The sequence below is a fragment of the Gouania willdenowi genome, chromosome 6 (assembly GCF_900634775.1).
Source record: "Gouania willdenowi chromosome 6, fGouWil2.1, whole genome shotgun sequence".
Classification (NCBI taxonomy): domain Eukaryota; kingdom Metazoa; phylum Chordata; class Actinopteri; order Blenniiformes; family Gobiesocidae; genus Gouania; species Gouania willdenowi.
Window position 1 is genome coordinate 67,101,426 of NC_041049.1, and position 25,458 is coordinate 67,126,883.

General features: G+C 36.8%; 2 protein-coding genes across 2 annotated transcripts; one reads left to right on the plus strand and one right to left on the minus strand.

The window, feature by feature from the left end:
- Nucleotides 1-2,408: 2,408 nt before the first annotated feature.
- Nucleotides 2,409-3,912, plus strand: snapc1b (small nuclear RNA activating complex, polypeptide 1b). The gene has a single exon (XM_028450428.1). The coding sequence runs from the start codon at nt 2,636-2,638 to the stop codon at nt 3,665-3,667; it is 1,032 nt and encodes a 343-aa protein (XP_028306229.1). The 5' UTR covers nt 2,409-2,635; the 3' UTR covers nt 3,668-3,912.
- Nucleotides 3,913-9,638: 5,726 nt separating this feature from the next.
- On the minus strand, nt 9,639-23,546 carry cotl1 (coactosin-like F-actin binding protein 1). Its single transcript, XM_028449840.1, has 4 exons — nt 23,105-23,546; nt 22,217-22,299; nt 12,551-12,708; nt 9,639-10,932 (listed from the first exon to the last, which is right to left on the minus strand). Exons 1-4 carry the CDS (start codon nt 23,176-23,178, stop codon nt 10,822-10,824), a joined length of 426 nt encoding a protein of 141 aa, XP_028305641.1. The 5' UTR covers nt 23,179-23,546; the 3' UTR covers nt 9,639-10,821.
- Between the last annotated feature and the right edge of the window lie 1,912 nt (nt 23,547-25,458).

A 25,458-nucleotide genomic window follows, 5' to 3' on the forward strand; every position in this document is an offset into this window, starting at 1 on the left:
CCCGGTAGAGGGCGTAAGTAAGCAGCAGGTCTTTGTGATGATCAGCAAGCAGAAGAAAATGCCTTTTAAGGGCAAGAGAAGAGAATTGTGACTGTGTGAGGGAGCTGGGTGTGTTAGTGAGGCCTGAATGAGTCTGGATGTTGCAATAAAGAAGAGCTGATATCTGCAGCTTACAGACTAAAAAGGAAACTGTGACACAGCAGAGTTTTGTCCCTGCAGTAAGAACACACTCACCTTTTCATTGACCTGTAGGTTTAATTAAAATCTGACATACATAATGAAAATAAAGATACAAACATTTTAGAACAAGTGTACATTTAGTGCAATATCAATTGTGATATGCATACTAAAACAATGCTTGACATTTACTCAAATGTGCCTCATTTTACTGAATTTATTCATTTATTTTAAAGAACATTTTCAGTTTTTATTTCCAAATTTCAAATAAATGAATCATAAAGTGCAATTTAAATGGAAAGACGATATAAGACTAATATTAAATCAATCTTTAATATTAGATTTTAGGACTGAAGTTTTGCTGTCAGGTGGAAATGCACTTGATGTATGTAATGCTTTACAATATCAGCCACATTCAGTCACACCCCAATGCGACAGAGCTCAGAGGGTTTTTAAGGTTCAACCATCAATAATCAAGCCGCAATCTAAAATAATGGCTTGTCCTTGCAAATCACAAACCTGGCTTTACATTGTAAAATCCTGTGACCCACTAAAAATAGGCCTGCGACTCCTTTTTGGGTCCCGATCAATCAGTTGAGAACCTGTTTCTGACACTACATGGTCCAAAACACCAATTCTAACTTGAGTTTGTTGTTATCAGGCTTTCTGTAGAGCTGCATGACAAGACCATTGTTACATTTATGTAACAATGGTCTGCATGTTTCAGATGTCTCCAACACAATGTGTGTTGGAGACATCTGAAACATGCAGGACAGGAGCTCTCCAGGACCAAACTTGAGCACCCTGTCATAAATCATAATCTTTCTTACACATGAACCTTTTCCTTTATTTTGTTTACCTCTCTTCTCTCTTGGTCTATTCTGATTGTCAGCCAGAATATAGACAAAATTGGTTTATGGTTTCTCTGGAATCCAACATACACAAGTACCTGGAATAAGCTCACATACTGTCCTAACTCTGCACAGGAATCAGAATCAGAAAGATTTTTTTATTCGCCAAGAACAGAAAAAAGACAAAAAACAAACCAGAAACAACAACAATAATAATAATAATAATAATAATAATAATAATAATAATAATAATAATAACGATAAATAGCTAGGATAAAGGAAGTCAAGTCAACTTCTGTTTTACATTCAATACATTTCCTATTTGTTTTGTTTTTATCATTAACATGATTGATTTTTTTATAGAGTGTTTCTAAGTACAGAGTGCACTGCACTGATATTACTGATACACATACTTCAGGGCTACTGAGTGCAGACAGATTGATGTCTGTATCACTGTTAAAACTGATATTTAAAGACATAATCTCATTTTTTTCCTAAGTCTCTGTCTCCTTGAGGCACTTTTTTGATTATGTGGGACATCTTTAGTCTCTTCACATTCTGGCAATCACAATCCAAATAAGTGATTTTGGTGATTAGAAAGCCATTTCTCTTTTCCATTAGACTAACATCATGAGAATGTCATTGTAAACATAATAAATCCTAATGAAATATGATCTTTTGCTCATATCTTGTAATCTATTTGTTTTTTTTTCTTCTGTCATTTGCTTTGTGTTTGTGTCACCTTTATTGATTTCTAGCAGGTCAGACATTACCAGCGACATACAGGCTTCACTGATCTATAGCTCAATATCTAGTAAAAGGAAGTTGGGCTGATCACTATCTCTGATGACTCATTGATCTTACTTCAGCTGTCAGCAAGTTAAGACTTGAGAGGAACGTCTTATTTGTTCTCTTCTCTTTCTTTTTGCCAATCAGCAACACTGTTACTCATTTAATAAAAAAAAAGTTAGGGTGTAATGCCAGTATTTAAATTTATTAAATGTGATAGAGTTTTTAAAAAGCATTGATGATAAATGTATTCTCATTTATAGTTATCATATTAAAAAATGCATATGACAAAAACTTGTTTGTCCCGATTTTGAAAATAAACTACATTTGTTATTAAAAGCTTTATTTTTATTATTATTATTTTTTAAAAGACTTGAGAATTCCAAATTTAAAAAAAAGTATTTTATAATTATTATTATTATTATTTGTTTTTAAAATAAAATATATAAAATAAAAGGTAATTAATTCACTATTATCTTATAACTCTGTTTGATTCACAGTTTAGCTGACTTTGTTCATTGCTGTTATAAATAAAGTTGTGGAAAAAAGTGACTTCGGGGTCACGTGCTTCCGCTTTTACACTCCGGATATCCGGTTAGAGACAACAACGGTGTGAAAACGTGAACTTTAAAAAAAGGATACACGGACGAAAAATGATCGTTAAATGATGATGAACGGATGAAACGTGTACTTTTATCGAGGATGAACGGATGATACATGAACTTTTAGTGAGTATGAACGGATATAATGTGCACTTTAAGCAAGGATGAGTAGATGATACTTTTTTGAGGGTCGGTAGATAAAAGGCGGACTTAGTCATGGATATGTGCAGGAAACACGTTGAAAGTGACTTTGAGGAGCTGCTGAAGCGTTTCAAGCAAACCGAGTCTATTCGATATGAAGTTTTCTCCAACATCTGGAAGGAAATGAACTTCTCCTCCATCTTTTATGGGACGATGAACAGGGAGAAGCGACAGTTCAGCAGGTTTGCTCTGGACATAGCCACTCCATATGTCCTTCCACCCTACAGCTTCCAGATCCGAGTGGGAGGACTTTACCTTCTCTTTGGATTGTTCCACAGTCAGACAGCCACTCCACCTCAGCCCATCCGAATGTCCCTGAAGGACTGGGAGAACTTGAAGAAGTTTGAGAGAGACACTGTTGAAGCTCAGCACTTTGATGTTCTGTTTATCCTGCGAAGGTTGGAGTCTGCCAAAGCCTTTCTTTTCACCGCCATGCCAACGCTGCTCACCTACTCAAAGAGAAGAAATGTGAAGAGGCCAGCGCAGTGTGATGACTTCATGGAGCGAGCGTCTCGCCCTCAGGAGCTCATTACCCTTGAGCTGCTGGAGGAACTATCAAACATCCAAACTCACTACCAGAACCTGAAGAAATCGGTGACATCAGAGTCTCCTGACAGCAATCCGTCCCTAAACCTGATTCATAACAATATGGTTCCTCGGCTCCGCAGCAGCGTGGTGGATTTCTACGACTGGCAGCAAAAGGCCCCCAATGAAGACGTTGGTGAAGGAACTTCGTCTCAACAGTGTGTGTCTCGAGCTGAGCTCATCGCCTCCATCAAGTCTAGAGCCTACAAGGAAGCAGGAGAGGTCGTGAAGTCTCGACGCCATCGTCCGGTGGAAGTGGATGTAACCAGTAACAAGGCCGGACCTTCTGGAATGTCGGGTTGGCAAAGAAAAAAACGCTGGTCTCTGAAGGCCAGAACGGACGAGAGCCTTCAAATCACAGGGGACATGTGGAAAGAAGCCACCACCACCACCCTGAAGTACCTCTCCATTCACGGCACTGAAAAAACTCCCAAAAACTTCAAGAGCTGGCTGTCAAAGTGAAGAGGACACCGATGCCCTGCTGTGCTTTTATTCTGAAATCTGATCTTCTGACTGACTTCCTGACTTCAGGACAATGTGGATAATTTTACCTTTTTGGAAAGTGTTGGTTTTATTATTTTAGTAGTTGTTTTAACTCATTTTTTCTCTCTGGAAGTTTTATTCTTAAAAATGTAAAAAAATTTGCAAGAAAAATGTGTTCCTTTCACAACAGTCTGTAATGAAAAATAAATTCTGTTTTTTAAGTTTCTGGATAAACTTTATGAAATCTGTTGTTTCTTGATGCAGCAACGAGGGGTCTAGATAAGTGCCAAAGTACAGTTGTAATAAACAGCAACATGACATGTAGGGTTCATGTTTTTATTGTGAAGTGAACATAATAATTGCTTCATAGTCAAACAGCTGCAATATAAAAATGCTGCTACAGTGTTAATAGATTTTTCAGTCATGTCCCTCGGTCCTCCTCACTGCCTGTGAGTCACTGACAGTGATTTTCAGATTCTTTGACCACAGGGAGCAACAGAACATTCCACCTCATCAGCATTTGCGTGATCCCCAAGAAACTCATAAAATGTGTTCATTTGTATATACAAACAGAACACTCAATTTCCCTTTTATTTACATACTTTAAGATAGGGATGGGCAACTCTATCCCAGCAGGGGCCACAAAAATGTGATTGTATCTGATCCGAGGGCCACATGATAAACATTTATATCAGCATTAGATTCATGATTGATCTGAGCATTAATACACGGGAGGAAATGGGTTTTGTCTTTTAGTCATTATGTGTGTTTCTGTCTTTTTTTGTCGTTTTCTGCATTTATGTTGTCGATTTGTGCGTTTTTGAGGTAACTTTCTGTATTTTTGTTGTTTTTGTATTTTCCTTTCATTTTGTGTAATTGTGTTGACAGTTTTTGTGTTTTTGGAGATATTCTGTAACATGTTGTTTTTTGTGTTTTCGTAGTCAAAGTGGTTGTTGTCATTTTGTGTGCTTTGCGCAATTTGCTGTTGATTTGTGTGTTTTGGGAGTTATTTTCTGTATTATCTTGGGCTTTATGTATTTCTTCCAACTTCTTGAAATACAATTTTTTGGGGATTTGTTTTGGGGGCAGCACAAAATTAGACCGAGGGCCACATTTGGTCCCTGGGCCGCCAGTTGCCTATGTCTGCTTTAAGACACTTGCGAGTTTGACTTCTAATGCTTTAAAAAAAAAAAAGGTTGAAAGAAACTTGTAGTTATTTTAAACCTTACAGCTAGTTATTCTTCTGTGTTATTTGTAGGGGTGAGTATTGGCAAGGATGTTGCAATACGATACTTGATTTTTTATTTATTTTTTTTAAATAACATTTTTTTCATTTAAAATCAGCACCCAAAAAATTGTGATATATTGTGAAATCCATTTTTTTTTTCTTCACACACCTAGTTATTTGTGATCCTGGCTTAACGTGGTGTAAAATACGAGTTTTTCATTGATGGTTAATGACACGTCATTTTGTTACAAGAATATAAGAGGAAGAAGGAGGAGTCTTCTTTTCAGACTGTTCCATGTGTGAATGAGTAAGGCAGAGTAAATGAGTGTGTGTTAGAGCTGGTGTGTGTGTGTGTGTGTGTGTGTCAGCACTGCACAGAGTTGGCACAGACGTCCCGTTGTCAGAAACTAATGAGCTGAAAGTCGCTTCATTCTCTAGATCCAAATGAGCATCTGTTTACAGAGTCCTCTGAGAGCTGGCATTGTCTGTAGGCCAGCAGTGAAGCATGGTTTTGATTTATCATCATTCCTCTCAGATCTGAAAAAATCATTTGCAGCTCTCGCTTTTTGTTCATTTCAATGAAACAGGGACTGTAACAGAAACTAATCAGACATTTTCTTTCTTTACCAGAACATTTTTATCACTACTGACAAGACATTTACACAAAAACCTGTATCCGTTTTGTTAGTCTGTGCAGAAAACCTCACTGAAAAATGTGTAAAAACATGGGAAACAAACATTAAACTATTTTTTTTGCAGGAATTTGCAAACTAAAGTTAAAACCCTGATTCTTAGGGTCATGGTTGGAAAATCCTCAGTAGAGAAGCCCAGACGTTTTGCTCCTCAGACACTTCTACCAGCTTCTCCAGGGATAATTCCAAAGCATTCCTGGGCCAGCCTAGAGATATAATCTAGATGTTATACTCTATATACTGTAGGTGTTACACATGTATTCGTATGTGTATATGTATGGATGGTTTTTCTAATTTAGTTATTTATTTTTTAATATTTCTTCTTTTCCCACACCTTCCAGTTGTTTTACACACACTATGGATTTGTGAATATAATTTTGAGTGTCTTTTCGGCATTTTACACTGTTGTCTTTGTCTTGTATGTGTTACAAAGTAAAATAAAATGAAAAAAGAGATGTAATTATCTATATAGATTTATTTATAAAGGGTTCTAGATATATATTTTATAAAATATTTATTTTGTATGTGTTTGCTTTGTGTTACGTGCATTGCTTTTGACATGTCTGAAACAAATTAGACATTAAAATTCAAAATAGCTCAGCCCTGGGATCTCCTTTTATATTTAAATATTTTATGTTGACATTTATATTTTTTTATATATCACAAAATAAAAGCCTCAATACGCAGAAAGACCAAAATAAAATATTCTATAGGTTTTGAGACGGCAAGTTCTTTTTCACAGCTTGTGTAGTTTTTACATTAATACTGAAAAATACATATATTTATTGTTTCTTTGTGTGTCAGTGGAGGAGAAACTTCTTAAATATTTGCAGTCGTTTGATGACACAATGGCTGCCCTTTTCCTCCTCTGAACATCTGACTCTCTGTAGGCTGTGCAACGTTCAGCACAGTGAAGGAGGCAGTTGTTCACACTCCTACAGGGATGATCTGTAGCACAAACAATGAAACTCGTGGTGACGACAATCAGCCTGCGTCTGTTTGTTTGTACTTCCTATCAGCACAAGCTGGAGACATACAGGGAAAGGAGCAAACAAGGAATCTCTACAGGCAGATGAATAATAAACTAATAGACATAATACGTCCCTGACATTAAAATCCTCCTGTGTTAACATGATAAGGCTAACCTTAGCCCTACATCAGACATGACAGGGAAAACCCTGTCAGCTACAGAGCTGCTGGTTTTTGATTGTGTGGCTCAATAAGGACAGTGTGAATATGATTTTTTTTTTTTTTTTCCATTTAATGTCTATATGCATGTTGGACAGGCCATCTGAAGTGGGCTGGTTCAGTACGCTACGCTTTTAGTTTTTTGACGAGTTAGTGGAAGAAACATGGTAACAGGTGACCAAAATTGGCAAGAAAAGAGTGTAAAGTGACTAAAATGGGCCAAAAGCAGTCAAATAAAGAGGAACCAAGTGGTATGTAATGGTAAAGATAGCTTAAATGGGCAAAAATGTGGAACAAAAAAGGCAAAAATGTAGGGTAAAAAGGAAACAAGTGATATTTATTGGGTTAAAATGAGCTTATTTGGATAAAAAGTTGCTATGAAATGTAAAGAAAGGACAAAAAATTGGATAAAAGTGTCAAAAATAACTCAAATAATAGGAAAAAAGGGATATTTATTGGCCATAGAAACTAAATTATGAAAAAAAGTGTCAGAACTTTTTGAAAAGGGGTAAAAATGGGACAAAGGAAGTGGCAAAATGACCAAAGGAAATAGGTTAAAAAGGGTTTGTGTCATTTTCTTGGTTCTCTTATCTTTTATTTTTAGTTGTTATCTTACTTCTCTGATCTGTTATCTGTATAGATGTGCATTTTTGTATCAATTATTTCACATGGCATACTTTATTTGTGCAAAAAAAAAAGAAGGTGGGGGGGATTAAAAAGTTTCCCCCTTTTAAGGTTTTCTGGGGAAATAATTAAAATGAAGACAAAGAGCCACATGTTGAGAACTGATGACTTTTTTTGTCCCAGTCCACCCCTGTATACAGTATATATGTATATATATTTACACACACACACTGTATTTACGAATGATGGGAATCAAACACAAACAGCTTTTGAAAAACCCCAATTTTTTATTTTGAAATGACAAATTTTGTGCAACTTATTTTTTGTTTGCATTTTTTTTTTTTTTTAAACCAACGTCAGAAGTAACCAATGCTTTCACAAAAACAATAGGAGAAAGCAACAAATGGGATAAAGAACATAATAAGATAAAACAATGTTTCTTTTGAAATGTATCCAACTATCCTTAGCAGAGAGAAGGGAGGCTTGAAACCAGACTAATGAGATGCATCGAAGCTCCCTCCACTGTAACGCAGGATGACGGTAGATCACAGTGTAGTAGTGTCCTCATTTTCCCATGATGCCCTTCTCTCCACGGGAGACTGAGGCAGTCAAACACAGTAGTAGTTTACAGTATGTATTGATACCTTACAGTGGCATAAATGTGACGTGACACACCAAGAGGAAACCACTGCGTTAGCAGCTCCAGTTAAACATAATGGCCCTCATTTATCAATCGTTAGTACGTTCGACCAAATTCATGTTATTGAGAATTGAATTCAAACCTCATCCTGAGTTCGTTCACTTCCTCCGTTTTTCTCTTCCACAGAACGTTTAAAATGAGCTTCTTAAATTCCAGTTTTCACATCTTTGTTTTTCTTCACCTCAGCTGTGAGGATGATGATGATTTTCATCTCGGAAACGTCTATTTCCTTGCAAATGTTTGTTTGACCTCAGTGGGCGGGGCCTCCGAACCAGGAATAATTGAGGGGTAACATATTAATGACGATCAAATTCAGTCACCGCATTTATTGGGATTAGTCCGATACAGGTCCCACATTGGTCTTGTCCGATTTGCGCCCGTTTTCACACAAGGTTGATGAATGAGGGCCAAGGAGAGAGTTACACACCTGTAGAAGTGATGCAGATGTTATAAAGTGGAGATCTTTCCTCTTGGTGGCTCAGTGTATCACGACTAAGAGAAAAAAAAACACACGACTGAAAGGGCTGAAGTTTCTAAATTACAAAGATAATGCAGTGTAATGAAGCTTCAAGATTTCATGTCCTATCCTCGCTCACGCCCGGGTGAGAAGAGGTTAAGTTTGAGATGATGTCACACCGATGGATGGCGCAGTAGATGACCGGGAAGAGGAGTGATGGGCAGGCTGGGGAATAGCAAAGGTTACTGGTTTTGAACTAATTGTTGGACACATCCAGTAATAAGCCTTTTCACATTCTGGAACAGTGCATGCGCTACGTCATAGGGTCAAGATGGGTAAAAATAACGAGACGCTGTTAGTGCTATACGCCGAGATTTTCACTGCACTTTTTGTACAATAATGGTTGGCCTAATTTAGGGCTGGGAGATTTATCAAGATTCAAGATATATCAAGTTTTCTGTTTTGGCCTATATTGATATATATGGTGTTTTATTGACTATTTTGTATTTAAAAAACTTGTTTTAGGAGTCACTGCTTTAGCAACTTCTCAGAACAGCATAACAAGCACAGTGAATGGATTTCTGAGTGCCTCCTAACCCAGACCTTCCCCTAAACAAGCCACACTACAGACCTCACTCACACGTGCTGTCCTTTAGAGGAGAAAAAGCCAAACGTGGCACATATTGTGCAGCTGTTATAAACATGCCTGTGTGGCATTTTTCATCAGCAAATTTAACCCAGGATTGTCTTTCTGGTAAGACTTTATTGAGTTAAAAATATCAAGATTAATACCGTATATCGCCATTTTGAGAAAAAATATTGAGTTTTGGTCCATATCGCCCAGCCCTAGTAAACAGGACACTGTTAGTGCTATGTGCTGAGATTTTCAGTGCACTTTTTGTATAATAATGGTAGGCCTGATCTATCTGACACTCCAATATATTGCAAGTGCATCACTTAATTATAACGTTTCAATTAATATTTGCGCTTATATTTTTAATGGACGAGGAGCTGCAATAAAATTAGTGTCTAGCATAATCTATGGTTAACTGAAGATTTTCTGCTGTCATCAGTTTTACTGGGAAAATCAAAATTAGTGATTTCAGGGATCCATAAATACATTGAAGGAGGTAAACGTCAGGCTAAACTGGAATTTTCAGCCTGTGTGCAGCGTTAGCTTTAGCCGCTAACTCAGCTTTTCTACCTTGGAGACTGATACCACGTTTGCACAAAAAAGTCTTTTAAGGAATCAACGCTCCAATGGGTAAAATAATGAGATTTCCGTGTGTGTGAAAAGGCTTATTTAGTCTGGATCAATAGGCCTCTTTTAGACTGGAATCAAAATCAATTACTAGGAAACTGAGGCTTTACCTCATTTCATTTACTTCCTGTTAGGGTATGTGTACCTTTGCATGAGCAATGTAAAAAAAAAATTGCTAGTCTTAAAATGGTTTAGAAAAGAAAACACCCGTGCACCCACCCTGCACATAATCCACCCCAATCAACTCTAGTACAAATAATGAAGGTGACGCCACGACTGGTCATGTGGTATGTTATTGTCCATCAATAAACCACAGGTCATCGTTCATTGTGCGTTAATAATGTACCATGTTATGGAATCACCATTGGGCCACTGCAACCAAAATCTGGTCTCAGGATAAAAGATCATTACCACAAAGTGTCGCTGTGCTACTTTATTACTTTACTTGTAATTTATCGATACAATCAAAAATTAAAATCTATCTTATTGATGTATTAAACTTTTAATATGAAGAGAGTAGGCATCTAATGTAATGTATAAATCAACTATTTAACTACGAATAAGAAAAACATTCCCACTTTCATACAAATTGAGTGGAAACTTGGGGTATTCTTGTGCTTCTGTTGGCATTGTGACCCAATATAACTAATTACATTTTAAGACATTGGTTTTACTTCTCTAATGGGTCCATATTTATAATTAATCCCCTTTAAATCTCAGGGTAACACAGCTTGAATGCTTGTTGAAAAATAATTGAATACGTCGGAGTTCAAATGCAAATAAGCATTAAATAAATCATGGAGAGTTAATTGCTGTAACTCTTCAGAATGTATAAAAACACTGCTTCAGCTAAAAAAAAAAAAACAACCACCCTTGGTTCATTGATGCCCGCTCTATGCGCCTCTTCCCTCTCAGAGGTAGCAGCTCTGCAACAACACTTGCGTGATCGAACCCTTAAACCCCTCACCCAACCCATCAGTGGACTACTCCGCCTGGGCGTCGTAGTTTGCGCCACCCGCCTTCATCAGCTCCATGCGGATAGAGTCCTCATCGAGGTCCCGCTGTTCGCTCAGCATGAACTCCTTGGCAAAATTCTGCAGAGAAAAAAAGACAAATCAGCCTTTATTCAGTGAGTCGCTGATGAACTTCTGCAGCCTCACCACATCCATCATAAGCTGGATTTCCATTACGGATTTTGGCAAAATAAAAGCGATGTTTCTAAATGTCAACAAAGTATAATTGTACTTTGAACGTGTTTCCATTTAAGGTTGTTTTGGGCCTCACTGCAGGGAGACGCACATACCAAATCTACTTATAACCCTCTGTATTTCTTTGTTGTTTCATGTCTAATGTGGCAGTAATAAGTATAATGCTTAGAAATGTCCCAGTCAGAACACATTAGTCCAGTTTTAAAGTCTTTACACTGGCTCCCAGTCAGCCACAGAATAGATTTTAAAGTTCTGTGTATAAATGTGTGAATGGGTTTGGTCCAGAATACAGTGAGATGTTAGTCAGGTCTCTCAGATCTTTGAACACAGGTCAGATAGTGGAGCCCAGAGCTCACAGTAAACATGGTGATGCTGACTTTAGTTGTTATGCTGCAAAGAAGTGGAACAAACTGCAGCAGAGCTGAAGTCAGCATCTAATGTGAACATTTTTAAATCAAAGTTAAAGACACTTTATTTCTCTACTGTGTATGATTGAGAGAGAGATTGTTGGTCATGTTGTTGATGTAATGGGTTTGTTGATGATTTGAATTGATTTTACTGATGATTTTAAATGTTCTTATTCATTTTAAGCTGTTGAATGTTTTATCATGTAGAGCACATTGAGTTGCCTCGTGTATGAAATGCACTATACAAATAAATTTGCCTTGCCTCTTCTGTCCACACTTACTGTGCTATGTTTTTCGGAGAGAAGTCGTCATGTGACCAGGTACATCACGTTCTCTAACGTGTATTTGCGTAGCTCCATAGCTCTTTTACGACACATTTCAATATTAGAACTAGGAATGTCCCAATCCGATATTGATATCGGATATCAGTCCAATATCAGCCAGAAAATGAATATTGGATTTTATTGGTCTACATCTAAAAACTCTGATATAAATGAATATAAATATTTTTTTTAAATAACTGGAGTGAACTTTAATTTTTTGCACTTTAAAAGTATAATTTGTTTTTATTGTAATTATTATGTTATTTTTCAGGGTCTCATCATTTGTTTTTTATTCATTTTGTAGAATACTGTATATATTATGTTGAAGGTTAAATGTATGTAAGCAGTTGGTTAATAATAAAAGGGTCAGTTTTTCTTATACCTACTGTTGCTAACTATTGTTCTCTGTTTGAGTGACATCACTTGATCAAGCCTTTTCTAACATTCCACACTACGAAATAATTAATAAAACTATGTATTATTCATGCTGATAATGTATCGGAAATGAAAAAGTTGTATTGGGACATCCCTAATCGAAACGTCTGAAATTCCTCCTCATGAATGCATAAAAATGTTTTAGCGATATTTTAGTGTTTTTTCGAAAATTCAGGTGTTACCATTATCAGTTTTTATTGCACCATTTAGATTTTGCACATTTCCAAGGGTAATGGAACCCAGCTATAGTGTGGTACGCAGCAGGACAGAGGAAGGCTGCGTAGAAGGTGATCGTCTGCATTCTGACATCTCTCCAGGCCGATTCAGTTTTACTCTGACCTGCACAATCTCCTTGACCAGGGTCTTGTCTGTACTGATTTTGGCGCGCTGCAGACCACCGACGCCTTCGCCGATCCAGGTGATGAGGGTGAATTTGGTCCGTTTGCTCATGGCGTCTCCTGTCATGAACCGCATGTAACCAAACAGACGACCATCCTCTATAAATGAAGGAGAGAAGGACAGAGAGAGGTTGATTATGTTCTAGACATCCCCCCCCCCAATCATCGATACAAATTCAGTATCGATGATGAATGCAAACTGCTGGTTTTCAGGTCCAAAACTAGAGCAATAGTTTTCTGGGTTTACTGTGGATGAGGCTGAGTAACCAGGAAGTATTTAGGTCAGTAGGCTGAAAGAGTAAAACCCATTGTAAGTTCTGCGACCGTGTGGCAAGACCAGAGCAGGACCGTCGTTGTGGCTGACCTCCAAGCAGAGAATATACTGTAATTCAGTGAATGACCACAAATATAAGAATGCAATGGATTATATATTGCGCTTTATCAAAGACACTCAAAGCGCTTTACAGAATTAAGTAGGGCTGCCAGCTTTGGTCGTTTACTCAACTACTTGATCGATGCTGTTGTGGTCGACCAAGATTTTCGACCAGCAATGGTGTCAGTTTCAATACTGTTTAAAAAAAAAATGCAATGTACTTATATAGGTGATAAAAATGAAATATCAAATATACTTTATTTAATGCTTAAACATGATTTTATGTCCAGCATCAGCTGTCAGTGCAGTGGACTGTCTTCAGATCAGAGAGGGAACGAATTACGACAGGCTTGAAACACAAGCATCCACAGTTAAATCAATCCTTTTTCTGCACAAGGACATTGATTATTTTATATATATATGATTTGTGGATTATGTAAATAGATCCACTGCTGTCTCTGGCGCCGCGGGCACACTGCGCACGTGCATTTGTTTCCCCGTGCACTGATCTGATGTTGACATTAACAATTTTATAATAAAAGCAGGCTTACCACTAAATCAAACATACATATGTCCTTTGTATGAGGAAAAAATAGGTTTTAATTGTCGGTTTCAGGTCTGTCGGACCTGTAGGTTCCACTTTTGCTTTGTCGGGTTCTGGTCAAAGCTTGAATAAGGTTCATATCATTAATGGTCTGTGTCTAAAAGCAAATCTGCACCACAAAACGCCAAAACTAAATATTTGTCTCTCTTTTTCTTTCTCCTCGTCCTCCTCTGCACCTGCTCATTCATTCTCCGTTTTTGTTTTTTTTTCTTTTTGGTCGAGTAATCGCTACGTGTGCCATAGTTTTGATCGACCAACCATTTCCTAGGTTGACTACAACCCTAGAATTAAGGCATTATTCTTTCACTCCACACTTAGTGGTGGTAAGCTACTATTGTAGCCACAGCTGCCCTGGGGCAGACTGATGGAAGAGATTGGACAATGACAGGCTGGTATGGCCGGAACCTTTATTATTTACCATCAAATTTGGTTTTAAAAGGGAAAATGAACCATGCCGTGCAAGTGACGGCAATGAAATGAAAATAAAACATCTCCAAACCTCCATCACTATGACTGATGTTGTAGCACACGCTGTATTCAGGCCTTTTTAGGACCATTATGACGCAATAACATGAACAGCTGTGCTGGCATGAACACTTGACTGGTGATTAGATTCCAGATGTTTCCTCCCCGAGACATAGTCAACTCTCTGACCTGCAGAAGAAGAACATTTCTTCTGTTCCAACTTCAGTCACGTGAAATTCCACCCACTGTTTACTTTAACTGCAACTAATATGTAAAGCTTCTCCACTCTAATCTCTGCACGTTCAATTATTTCATTTGTAGCTAAGATAGAAAAAGGTAATAACTGCATATTCCATTCATTGATAATTTGTAATTGATAATTGATTACAATTGTACATAATTGTAATTTTAAAAATCTGTTGTTGTCGTAATCGTAATTAAATTGTAATTGACCATAAAAATTCTATAAAAATTGTCAATTATAATTCATCGCAAAACTGGGGAACCATGTTCTGTGTACAGTTCTACACATATGTAGTTAACAATTATTAAAATATGTTTCAAATCATGCTTTCCCACAATTTAAAAAAGTATAAATCGAGGGGTACACGCCTGCACCAAAAAAATTCAAACCTATTTTTGTCATTGATTAGGAAGCCTAACAAGGAAACCAATTGATAGGAAAGAAATTAGACGATAGATATTTTTTTGTATGTATTTTACAGCTGATTTATGACACACAAGAGATGCTAACAGAAAGCTAACACAAGAGGAAGGTTAACTATTATTAGGTTATTTATTTCAGGCTCAGTGATTGTAATTAAACTTTAGTAATTGAGAATGTAATTGTAACTGACTTTCTGAGAATAAGAAATTATTGTAAGTTAATTGTAATTGGAAAAAATGCTTGTCACTGAAATCGTAATTGAACATTGGTGCAGATTAATAAACCCCCTGGTCTTAATATGCAACATAAGGTCCTATTGTTCCTCTTTGTGAACATATCTTTATGGGACAATTATAGCATCTGATAAAACCTTTTCCTCACTGCCGCATAGACTAGAACTGCCACCATAAACCTTAACTGGTTTTATTGGCGAGACGATAAAGAACATCAGTAGTTTCAACACCTCAGCAAAAACTCTATATGTATATATAACAGTCAACCATGCAACCTTCACCTCGTCTCCTACATACTCTGTCAAACAGGAAGTGGATCAAACTTCACTTCCCCTGGATTGATCCTTCCTTTAAAGCCTTGCTGAATCAGCCACCAACCTCGCCGTCGTGCTACAGAAAGAACCACACCAAAGAATAAGAGGGCAAAATCATGCCTCTGTATGAAACGTTTGGACAGATCAAATGGTTTGTGAGACGTGGTTTTCTGCCTTCAGGCTCTGGCTCGGTTCTTCTGAGAGGAGTTGGAAACCAGAGCTGACTTCTGTGGATGTCTGCTGTAAACAGGTGGCTTTGGAGATGTTGTAACTATATCCAAATGTTGTTTTATAATTGTAACATCCCCATTGCTCACCACTGAAAACATTAAGTATAAAACTCAAAGCTGTAGCCCTATTACCAAGGGTGAACTTCCACCGACTTTGCCTAACCTTTAATTCGTTATAATACACTTGGCCAAAAAGTTTCCATTTGAATGTAAATACAGCATTAAATGAAATTTACTACAACACCTATTTATAAGAAGATCAGAGTCCTGCTTCAACATGCAACCCTCTGAGAATATACAGAACATTCAACAACTTCTTTCCTTGCCCGACAAACTTTTTCTCACAGAGTGTTTTTAGGTTTGAAACTGAATTTTAGCAAACGTTGACTTCTCAAATGTGGTTGTTATTTTAAATAGGATTTATTAACTAAAGGTCATACGAAGCATTTAAAAAGAACTAATGTCTCGTCATTTTAATAGTTTGGGTGTAAAACATGTTCAACACGTTCTTGGAGACATGTGGTGTGTGTTCAAAGGGGCGGTATTATGCTCTCCATTTGTTCTAAGAACCCCAACAACATACTATTTGAGGTTTATTTTCCCAAACTCGCCTTTTTCCCCAGAGTTTTAGCCTCTGAAAAGTGACTTTCTGAGCAGTTCTAAAAATGGGTTATTTTGGAGCCTACTTATGCATATTCGTGAGTAAGTGTGTCTGTAGAGGAAGGCTTCTTGTCTCACTCTTGCGAGGGAGATCAGTGATCACCAAAGTGATTTTCTTTGCAATCCAAACACTGTTGTTATTGTTTTTAGTCAAAAAACGGCACATTACAGTAGAACACATGGCTATTTAGGCGTCTATTGTGATTGTGAGTCCGTTTCAGCGCTTCAGGCTGTGTGTTTATCACAGCAGCAGCAGCAGCAGCGGAGTAATTCAGCTGCTTCAAACACTCACTGGAATGTTAAGCTGCAAAGTCACTTTCTTCTCCTCCTCATCTCTATTAACTGCAGGAATAGTGCATTTAATATGATAATCGTTTGTTTTGTCCAAACCGCTGTGTCGCATTGTGTCACAAACACATTAGATCAAGTCAAAGGTGATAGGAGGCGATATAACTGCTACTAAAAATGGAACTGCTCTCTGGGCGCTACACCGTAGCTGCTTACTGCTCCTCAGGGAGGGGTTAAATGCAGAGAACAAATTTCATGTATGTAGCTTTACATATATGACAAAGTATAATATATATTCTATATTAAACCGCAGTGTTTGTTTTTGCTGTGAGCTCATTTGAGAGGGAGGAGGAGGAGTTTCCACTATTTTAAGCTGACTTTTTACAAAATGTGGAATAACAAGGGAGGGAGGGAACAGAACTTTTTTAACTTTGTCCCTCTGAATGAGGCTAAAGGAATGTATATCACTGTAGCAAAACCATTATAAAGTGAATTTTTCATAATACCGTCCCTTTAGGTCACATGATATTTTATGTTATCGAGCCTGTTGTTTGTTTTTCTTCATTCATAATATAAAAATCTTATTCTTAAAGTTCAGAATGATCATTACTTCCTGTGCTGACATGCATGTTGACAATGTGGCACTCGGGCTAGACAAATTACATTTCTGTGTTTCTGTCTGTGATATTGACATTTTGATATTTAGTGATGGACAAATCTAACATCCAGCACTCCCTGGCCATTTAACTGACCTTAAAGTAATTTGGGTACCTACGTATCCGTCTGGAGATTCACCTTTGTAATTTAGTTAGCACATTTACATTTTTACAAATGATGACATTTGTCCTCTGTCACCTAGCAACAGTTATACCAGTAAACACATCAAACTCCCTATGGCAACATTTACAAATTAGGAGCCGCATCATATACATTTATCTTCAAAGGCCTGAATCACAACAGCCCACTTCAAATTAGAAGATGTTTCTATTATTTAATACTACCATCTTCACCCTTTAAAGCATTTGAGAAAGCCGACAACACATGCAACTCTATCATGCAAAGCAGCAAGAAACTAGACTGTACTGGCAGAAGTTACACGTTGTATGGCTTTGAGACCAAAAACTTTTCACAATAACTAGTAGGACCTCTGAATTTCCGTGAGTAGGGAAAACGGATGGAAATCACAGAATTAACGTTATAAAATGGAAATAGCAACTTTTTATTTTTTTTAATCTAAATTTATTTAAACACAATCAGACAGAAATGGCGATATGTCACATAATACTTTCACATTAATGTTTTGGGACAATATCATTTCCTTGTAGCTCGTGGTTTAATGAATGATTAATTCATATCATCTAGATTCTACGTCAGCCTGATTAGCCTCTAATCCAACTCTTCACTTACACCTGGATTAGTTCTAATATTTCATGAAGAAATCTAGTTATTAATCTCGAGACTAGGACAAATCTGAGGACTATTTTAATCCATTTGGGGTTAAAATGTGATTTATTCTAAACCTACTTCTTAATCCTAAGACTACTCATTGAGCAAATTATTAGCTATACCTAATTAACTGTTTGGTAACGAATCTCTAATAAGTCAATTACACTGGCTGCTAATGAATGCACAATGCAATTAGACATTGTCAAGATGAAGATCTTCCCGTCAAAGAGGCTCCACCAGTTATAAAGTGACTAGCTGGGAGTCTAGGATTTATACTGTGGAGTGCATTAGCCTTGATTAAGTTATTGTGTGGCTCATTAGCATACTAAAGCATACCTGGTATCACTTGATTCAGGTGTTTTTGATGTGATTCTAGACAATAGAGAGATTGTGTCCAACCTCCCTCCTCTGTTCATATACGTCTCTACCTTCATCACTGCATTGGATGCCTAGACCAGTGGTTCCCAAACTTTTCACAGCCCCGTACCCCTTCAGACAAACCCACTACTCCAGCATATTTAAAAAACACAATACTGTAATGTCATATACAGTGTAGTCCAATAGTGGAATTTGTCTTAATTTTACCTCTCCTGTTGATGAGGAATAATATACAATTTAAAAAAGAACAATAATCTGTAGGCACACAGTAAAACATCTTAATCAGAATTATCACTATTTATTCATTAATTAACCTACTGTCATTTTCATCTCAAAATCTACCAAACATTTGTTGATTGAACATATACCAGCTGTAATACAACATATACTGATCACCCTGAAACTGTGAAATACAACTTCAATGAGAAGTGTGAGGTTGAAAGGATGTACAGAAGTCTGAGTCTTAAGTCTTGTTCTACATTTTGTTTTAATGTTTGCCAAAGCTGAAAATCACACAAGTACGTGGTGGAAAAGGGCATCAAAGTCTTAACAGCATGTTTTGCTAGTGCAGAGCAATGTAGCCCTTGTCATGTTTTGCCCTTTTTTTGACATGATTGTTTCCCTGTCACCACTAGAGGAAATATTACAAAGGCCAATGTGTTATTATGTGGCAATGCATGGAGGCTCCTATTTATATTGTAGATGTCACCTTGTTTTTCACTTTCATTCAAGTGCTTCTATGACAATTTGCGTACCCATGGAGGTACCCGACTACCCGTACCCTACTTTGGGAACGTAGGGCCTAGACTACATTGCTCTGTTTATGTTTGAGGTTTTGTATTTGGGGTGAAGTCACAAAATCTTTGATTCAAGATTAATCAACTCCCATGTATAAGAGGATTTGGGTTTCCAGACGAACAACTAGTTTAGAACTAGAGGAGCCTTTGAAGCACAATGAAAAATATCCTCAAGCAAACTTTCAAGTCCAGTTGTCGAAGGGTTATTGCTACATTGTAGCTTGCCACCACCAGTATGACTGATGTGAATGAATAATGGTTTCTGTATGTGCTTCAAGTTTCCTTGATAAAAGTGCTGTATAAATCTAAGCTATTATAATTAAGATACCAGAATTGTCTTAAAATGTTATTTTTTTTTGCCAGACAGGCTCTTTCTGTTGTTGTTTTTTCACCTTTCAATTTCAATATTGGAGGATAATGTGGCAATTGGCTCGAAATATAGTTAGAAAACTTGTTATAACCAAAGCAAGCCAAGAACCATCTGACTGCAAACACAAAGACAAAATACATAGAAAAGGCTTTATGTCCCAGATCACAGGGAAGGACATTATTGGAACAATGTGTTAACATGCAAAGCTTTCCATTTTCACTCCCATATCACAGCTGAGCACCAGCTCCTCCTACCATCACATGTCAGTGTCTAAGTCTGCGGAAATACATCTTCATTGCTAAATAAGGCAACAACGAGAAAAAAAAGACGCAGCGTCACCCCTTAAACAGGAACTAACAGGACCCATTGGCTGAGGTGTTATGCAAAATGAAAGAGAAGCTTTTCTACTGAGGAATGTGAGCAGTGAAACATCAGGGGCGGGACTAAGGAGAAAGATGCCCAAGGCTGCACATGCTGTACAGCAACAAAGGTGAGCAGCAAAAAGGCCACACCCAAAAAGTGAAATAAAGAGCAAGAAAACGTCCTGCAGGGACACAGAAAAGCCTTTAAAAAGAGACAACAGGTCTAGGTGCTGCACTGTGTTCATATTCTCCTGAGAACCAACCTAATTCTTTCTGCCTTCTGTAGTCAACAATAGTTTTTGGTCATTTTCTTTGAACTCTTTTCAGCTACAGCACCCAATCCTGGTGCTATTCAAAGATGAAAACCTAGGCTTTCTAATGATACATCTCATGTGAGGAATGAATGATGGAAACTTTGTTTTCCATCCTGAAACTTAAAGGAAAAAAACTGATAATCGACCAGTGCCAGGAAAAAAAAAAACTATAAAATTGTGCCCCAAAACTCATTTTTGTGGAATAACAAACATTTTTAAATGTATTTTTATAAAAAGCAGGTAATGAAAAAAATCATTTTTGGTTTAAAACCTTTCAACATTTTTTTATTTATTTATTTTTTTACCCAACCATGGTTCAAAATGTGTCATTGTGCTTATTATGTATTTATTAGCAAATATCTCTTGTTCACTACAGTGGACGGGTCATATAATCCTAAATGAAAATCAGGAAGATATGGAATACGTATCAAATTAATTACAAAGACGTTCCAATTCTCTGTGATCATGGAAAATGGAGGGAAGTTACAGAATTCACCCCCTGAAACAGAAAGTGATTTATTTTGTTTACATTTTACCTAAACATAATTACGTGGAAAATCCAATATGAAAGAATACATATACCTTCACATGCATGTTTTGGTACAAAGTCATGCATTAACATGTTAATTTCCCCCATGAACGGGTAGGAAAAGAGACGGGAATGTCAAATGACAGACACTAGAAAAGTGTTGGAGTTTATTATAGGAACTCTTTAATTACTGTATTTATGATATTGTGATATGACAACATCTGGGATTTAACTTAAAGCATTCAGAGGTAACAGGAGAGGATTTTGCCGTTGTTTGATGTAGTCTGCACCGATAGGACGAGGTGTAGCTTTGGAGGAAATGGGTTTGGATGAACTCAGCCATGTAATGATTTCTACAGCCTTCTGAGATCACCACACTTAGTATTAAATGATTTATATAAAGTCAAGTAAATACAACTATTGGTTAAGTATATAAATGTGTGTATAACTGCTTTATTTGACCCTTTCTAAAAGCTTATTATAGCTTTTTAGCTCTCTTTTGGTCTCATTTCTGTATATTTGTTGCAGATATACCGGTAATCAAAGTCCTCCACTGTGGGAATACTAAAATATTAATATCTTACCTTAAGACATTTTTAAAGTGACTTTACATTTTTTTTCTATGGTTACTTTAATTGTGCCATAAAACAAACCAATAAAAAGCAGCTGGTTTACTATCCCACAGCTAAAACATGGTGCCTCAGAGTCTTTGCATTCTCTCTCCTCTCAGCGTCTTTTTATCATTGATTCCAGGCTACAAAAATACATGCATCTCATCAATGAATATAGTCTACATGTAGAACTTAAAGACAGTCAACAGTAGTTTTGTTCCAACACTGGAATAACTTTCTAATAGATGACTCTGTTGTGTCACTTAGAAACGGTTTTGAATAAGAGTTTTAACAAAGCTCAACTGCTAAAAAGCCCAAAATGTCAAGAATATATGAATAAATAGCTAAAAATATCAGTTAATGTTGCTACTGTGGGCATAACTGAGGAGAGCATAAACCTAAAACACATAAAGCATGTTCATCAAGTAAAAGTGTGATACATCTGACAAAATAAAGGGGTTTGTGTGACGTGTATAAATAACTAAGGGCCTGAAAACCATTGATTTAATTCAGAGATAAGAAACTTATCAGAGTGGTGGCCACAGAAATGTGATTGTATCTGAACCAAAGGGTCACATTATCAATATTTAGGTCAATATGTTGTGTGTTTTTGGTGCTAATGTAGTTTTAATGTCATTTTGTGCGTTTGTTTGCAGCGTGCGGCGTGGCCTTTGGTCCACCAGTTGCCCATGACTGATATAAATGACTGTATCTGTTATTTGTTCCACGTTGCACCTGCTCTATGAGTTTCATGTTTCTGATTAAGATGATCAGGTATCGGAAATCCAATCAAACATCTTTATTGATGAGCCAGGCCTGCAGCACAGATTAGACTCTGGTCAATGCTTTGACCTCCCGGTCACAAGGCACAAGAGTCTTAAAAGATTAGAGCAGGCCCATGCAACAGACTCACATCTAGCTGTGGTTGCACTGCTTGGTTTCACAATCGAATGAGCTTCTTCTTACCGACACACAACTTTGAGAATTCCTTGAACTCCGTCCCTTTCATTGTAGGCACGATCCTGGAGCCTTCATACTGAAAGACAGCCCTGCAAAAACCAGTGGACGACAGTTATTATTACATCCCATGATCTCTTCATTCACTGCAAGCTATTCTGCATTCATGGGCGCACACGGAAACCGCACAGATCACACGGAATGCCCGGGACGCCTGTGCAAACGGTGGCAGTGCAGTTAGCAGCAGCTCAATGCTCTGAATACAGGACAAAGGAAATTAGTTGTGCCCCGCTGGGCCTCCGATAACTGTGCTGTGTGACCGCTGAACGCTCAGCATACAGATCAGGCCTGTGCGCACTGTGCACAACCCCGATCTGCGCGCAAAGCTGGGCTAGTATTCAATTCGAGTGTGCAACAATGCACGATGATACCAAGTTCCACAGAACTGCTTTGAAAAAACGAGGAGTTTAAGATAATCACGTCTGGGATTATTAAAAACACGCAGCAGAAAAAAGGTCTGTTTGCACGATACGTGTTATTTGTGGCGTGGTTTTATTTCGGCACAACTGTAATTAAAAAATAATGTTTGGTTTGAAACATTTAAGCTGTATAAATGGGCACGCCTCTTACGTCGCACCGAGAGAAAATACAGCGCAGTGGGCGGAACGGCCAGAGATCATTCTTAGCATTAATTATGTGAAGATATATAAAATAATCATTTTTGACACATTATTCAACAGCCGAAAATGAAAAAACGTCATGAAAAAATTGTCAGGTTTTATATTTTATTGCATGTGTTAATTGGTATGCTAAATTTTGGAGTCGCTGTAAAATAGAGGATTTTGTTAACGGAGTATGGACAGTGATTTTTTTTTTTTTTTTTTTTTTTTAACTCACCAGTTCGTGTCCGAGTTGTCGTCTCTGACTTCGTTGTAAGCGTCTCTGCACGCGTCTTTATCAATGTTAGTCATCCTAAAAGTCAAACACCAGCCAAACTAAGGGTTATAGATTAAAAAAAGAGAAAATCTAATTAAAAGTTATAAAGGGTGAGCCGGCTAGAAAGCGGTAAAGTCCTCCAATGTGCACAAGATGATGCAGCAACAAAGGTTTTCCACGCACGGCTTTAAAGCGGAGTAAAGCAGGAACAAGCGACTGTGTTCATTTCCTGGATGTGTCCGTTTAGTGGGCGTTGGTGGTGAGAACCACAGACACACAGAGACAGACAGACAGACAGACAGACAGACGGAGAGCAGTCACTGATGGTCCTCTAACGCTGCTTTCTCCTCATCTCATCCCGCTGCTCACAGACACAGACCGTCTGTCAAACCCGCAGCAGCGAACAGCGGCACGGCTTTTCAAAATAAAGGTGGAAAAAACACAAGAAACTACTGCGTGTCAAAATTAAGGATTTTTTCTGTGTAAATTTACAGGGAAAAATCTGAATCTACCTGTAAAGAACCAAATATTTCACCACCATATACTTAGGTCCCTCTAAATGTAGAAATTATAGAAAACTACGCAGAATATGAATATAGAGGAAGCTCGCAAATTTTCTGTGCTCATCATTACGTCATTGCTGTATTATCTAATCAACATTTGTCACAAACGCAACTTCTGCCAAATAATCCCACAAAATTACCGCAAATTAAATTTTATATATATCGTCATTATTATTATTATTATTATTATTATTATTATTATTGCAAAATAGGGCTTTTACAGTCAAGTTATACATGTATGTTACATAAATGTTTAAATATATTTTCATTACAATTTTGTAGTAGTGTATATGTGTCATAGATAACGGTAATTTATCATTGAATTAAATGGAAATTATCAGGAGAATGCAAATTTATAAATAATCAATAACAATAAATTGTAAAAAAAATTATAAATATTTATCTTTTTTCGGAGTATTTTATTTGGTTTAAATACGTTTATACATTTTCCTTCCATTGATTTTTGGCCATGTATTTACAATCATTTAATTGTAACCTCGGAACAATTTAGTTTATTTTTTAATGTGTGTTTATTTCCTTGTACATTTATTTTGTGTGAAAATGTGATGTTTTGTTGTTGTTTTTGGAGTAATTTTGTGTGTTTTCGTTATCCTTTTGTATATTTTTGTCATTCTGCATTTTGTTGTTTTATGTTTTAAGAGTCATTTTGTGTGTTTTTGTTGTCATTTTGGGTTGTTTTTTTTAACCTATTTAGTGTAGTTTTGTTTATTTCTTCAGTTATTTATTGTAGGAATTTTTTGGGTTTTTAGAGTAATTTTATGTAATTTTGATGTTTTGTTAATCCTTGATGTTTTTGGAGTCATTTTGTTGATTTTTGCTGTTTTCTGTGTATTTAAGCAATTTTCTTTTCAGACTTTTGTCATATTTTGTGTATGTGTCTGCCATTCCATGTTGTCTTTTTTTAAATATTTTTCTGTGATCCTGTATATTTAGTTGTTTTGTTTTACATGAATCATTTTGTGTGTTTTTTGTGGTTTTGGTGTCATTTTTTAGTATTTTCTGTGTTTTTTTGGAAATATTTTTTACATTATTTAGTCATCTTCTATGTGTATATATGTATATATATATTTGTAATCTAGTATTACAGTAATTTTATTTATTTTTGCTGTTTTCTCTTTATTAATTCAAATTTCTTGTATATTTTTCTGCCATTTCGTGTGTTTTTGGGGTTCTTTTGTGCATTTACATTTGGGACCCAAGTTGCCCATGTCTGTAGTTCAGTAAGCTGTAGTAAGAAGTGAATTAGATTTTTTGTGTGTATTTTTATTTTCTTTGGAATAAGAAAACTCAATGAAACTTTTAACGTGAAAAGAAGAACAAGAACGTAAATACTTGTTAATTTTGCATGGTTGTGGAGTTTTTAAATGTTATAATGTGTATGTCTGGTATCTTTAAAAATGTCTGAGTTGAATAAATGGCTTATTTTATTTTTTCATATTTCATAACTTGTTTTAAGGATCTTATGATAGCCTTATCTCAGAAAAATGTTTTCTCATTTTTCATGCCTTACTGGATTTTCACCCCTGTTTAAGTGTGCTCATCATATTTAAACTGGTTTTAAGGGTCTTATTGGTTTTCCAAAAATGAAGAAAAGAACAAATGGCACTCCAAACGCTCCAATACTCCAGAAGAAAACACCTCTGCCAACACACTCAACCTTCTCTCACTTCTCACCTGTTCTGTCCAGTACACCTTAGGTCAGGTATAGGTGTAGTTCAACAATTAGACACT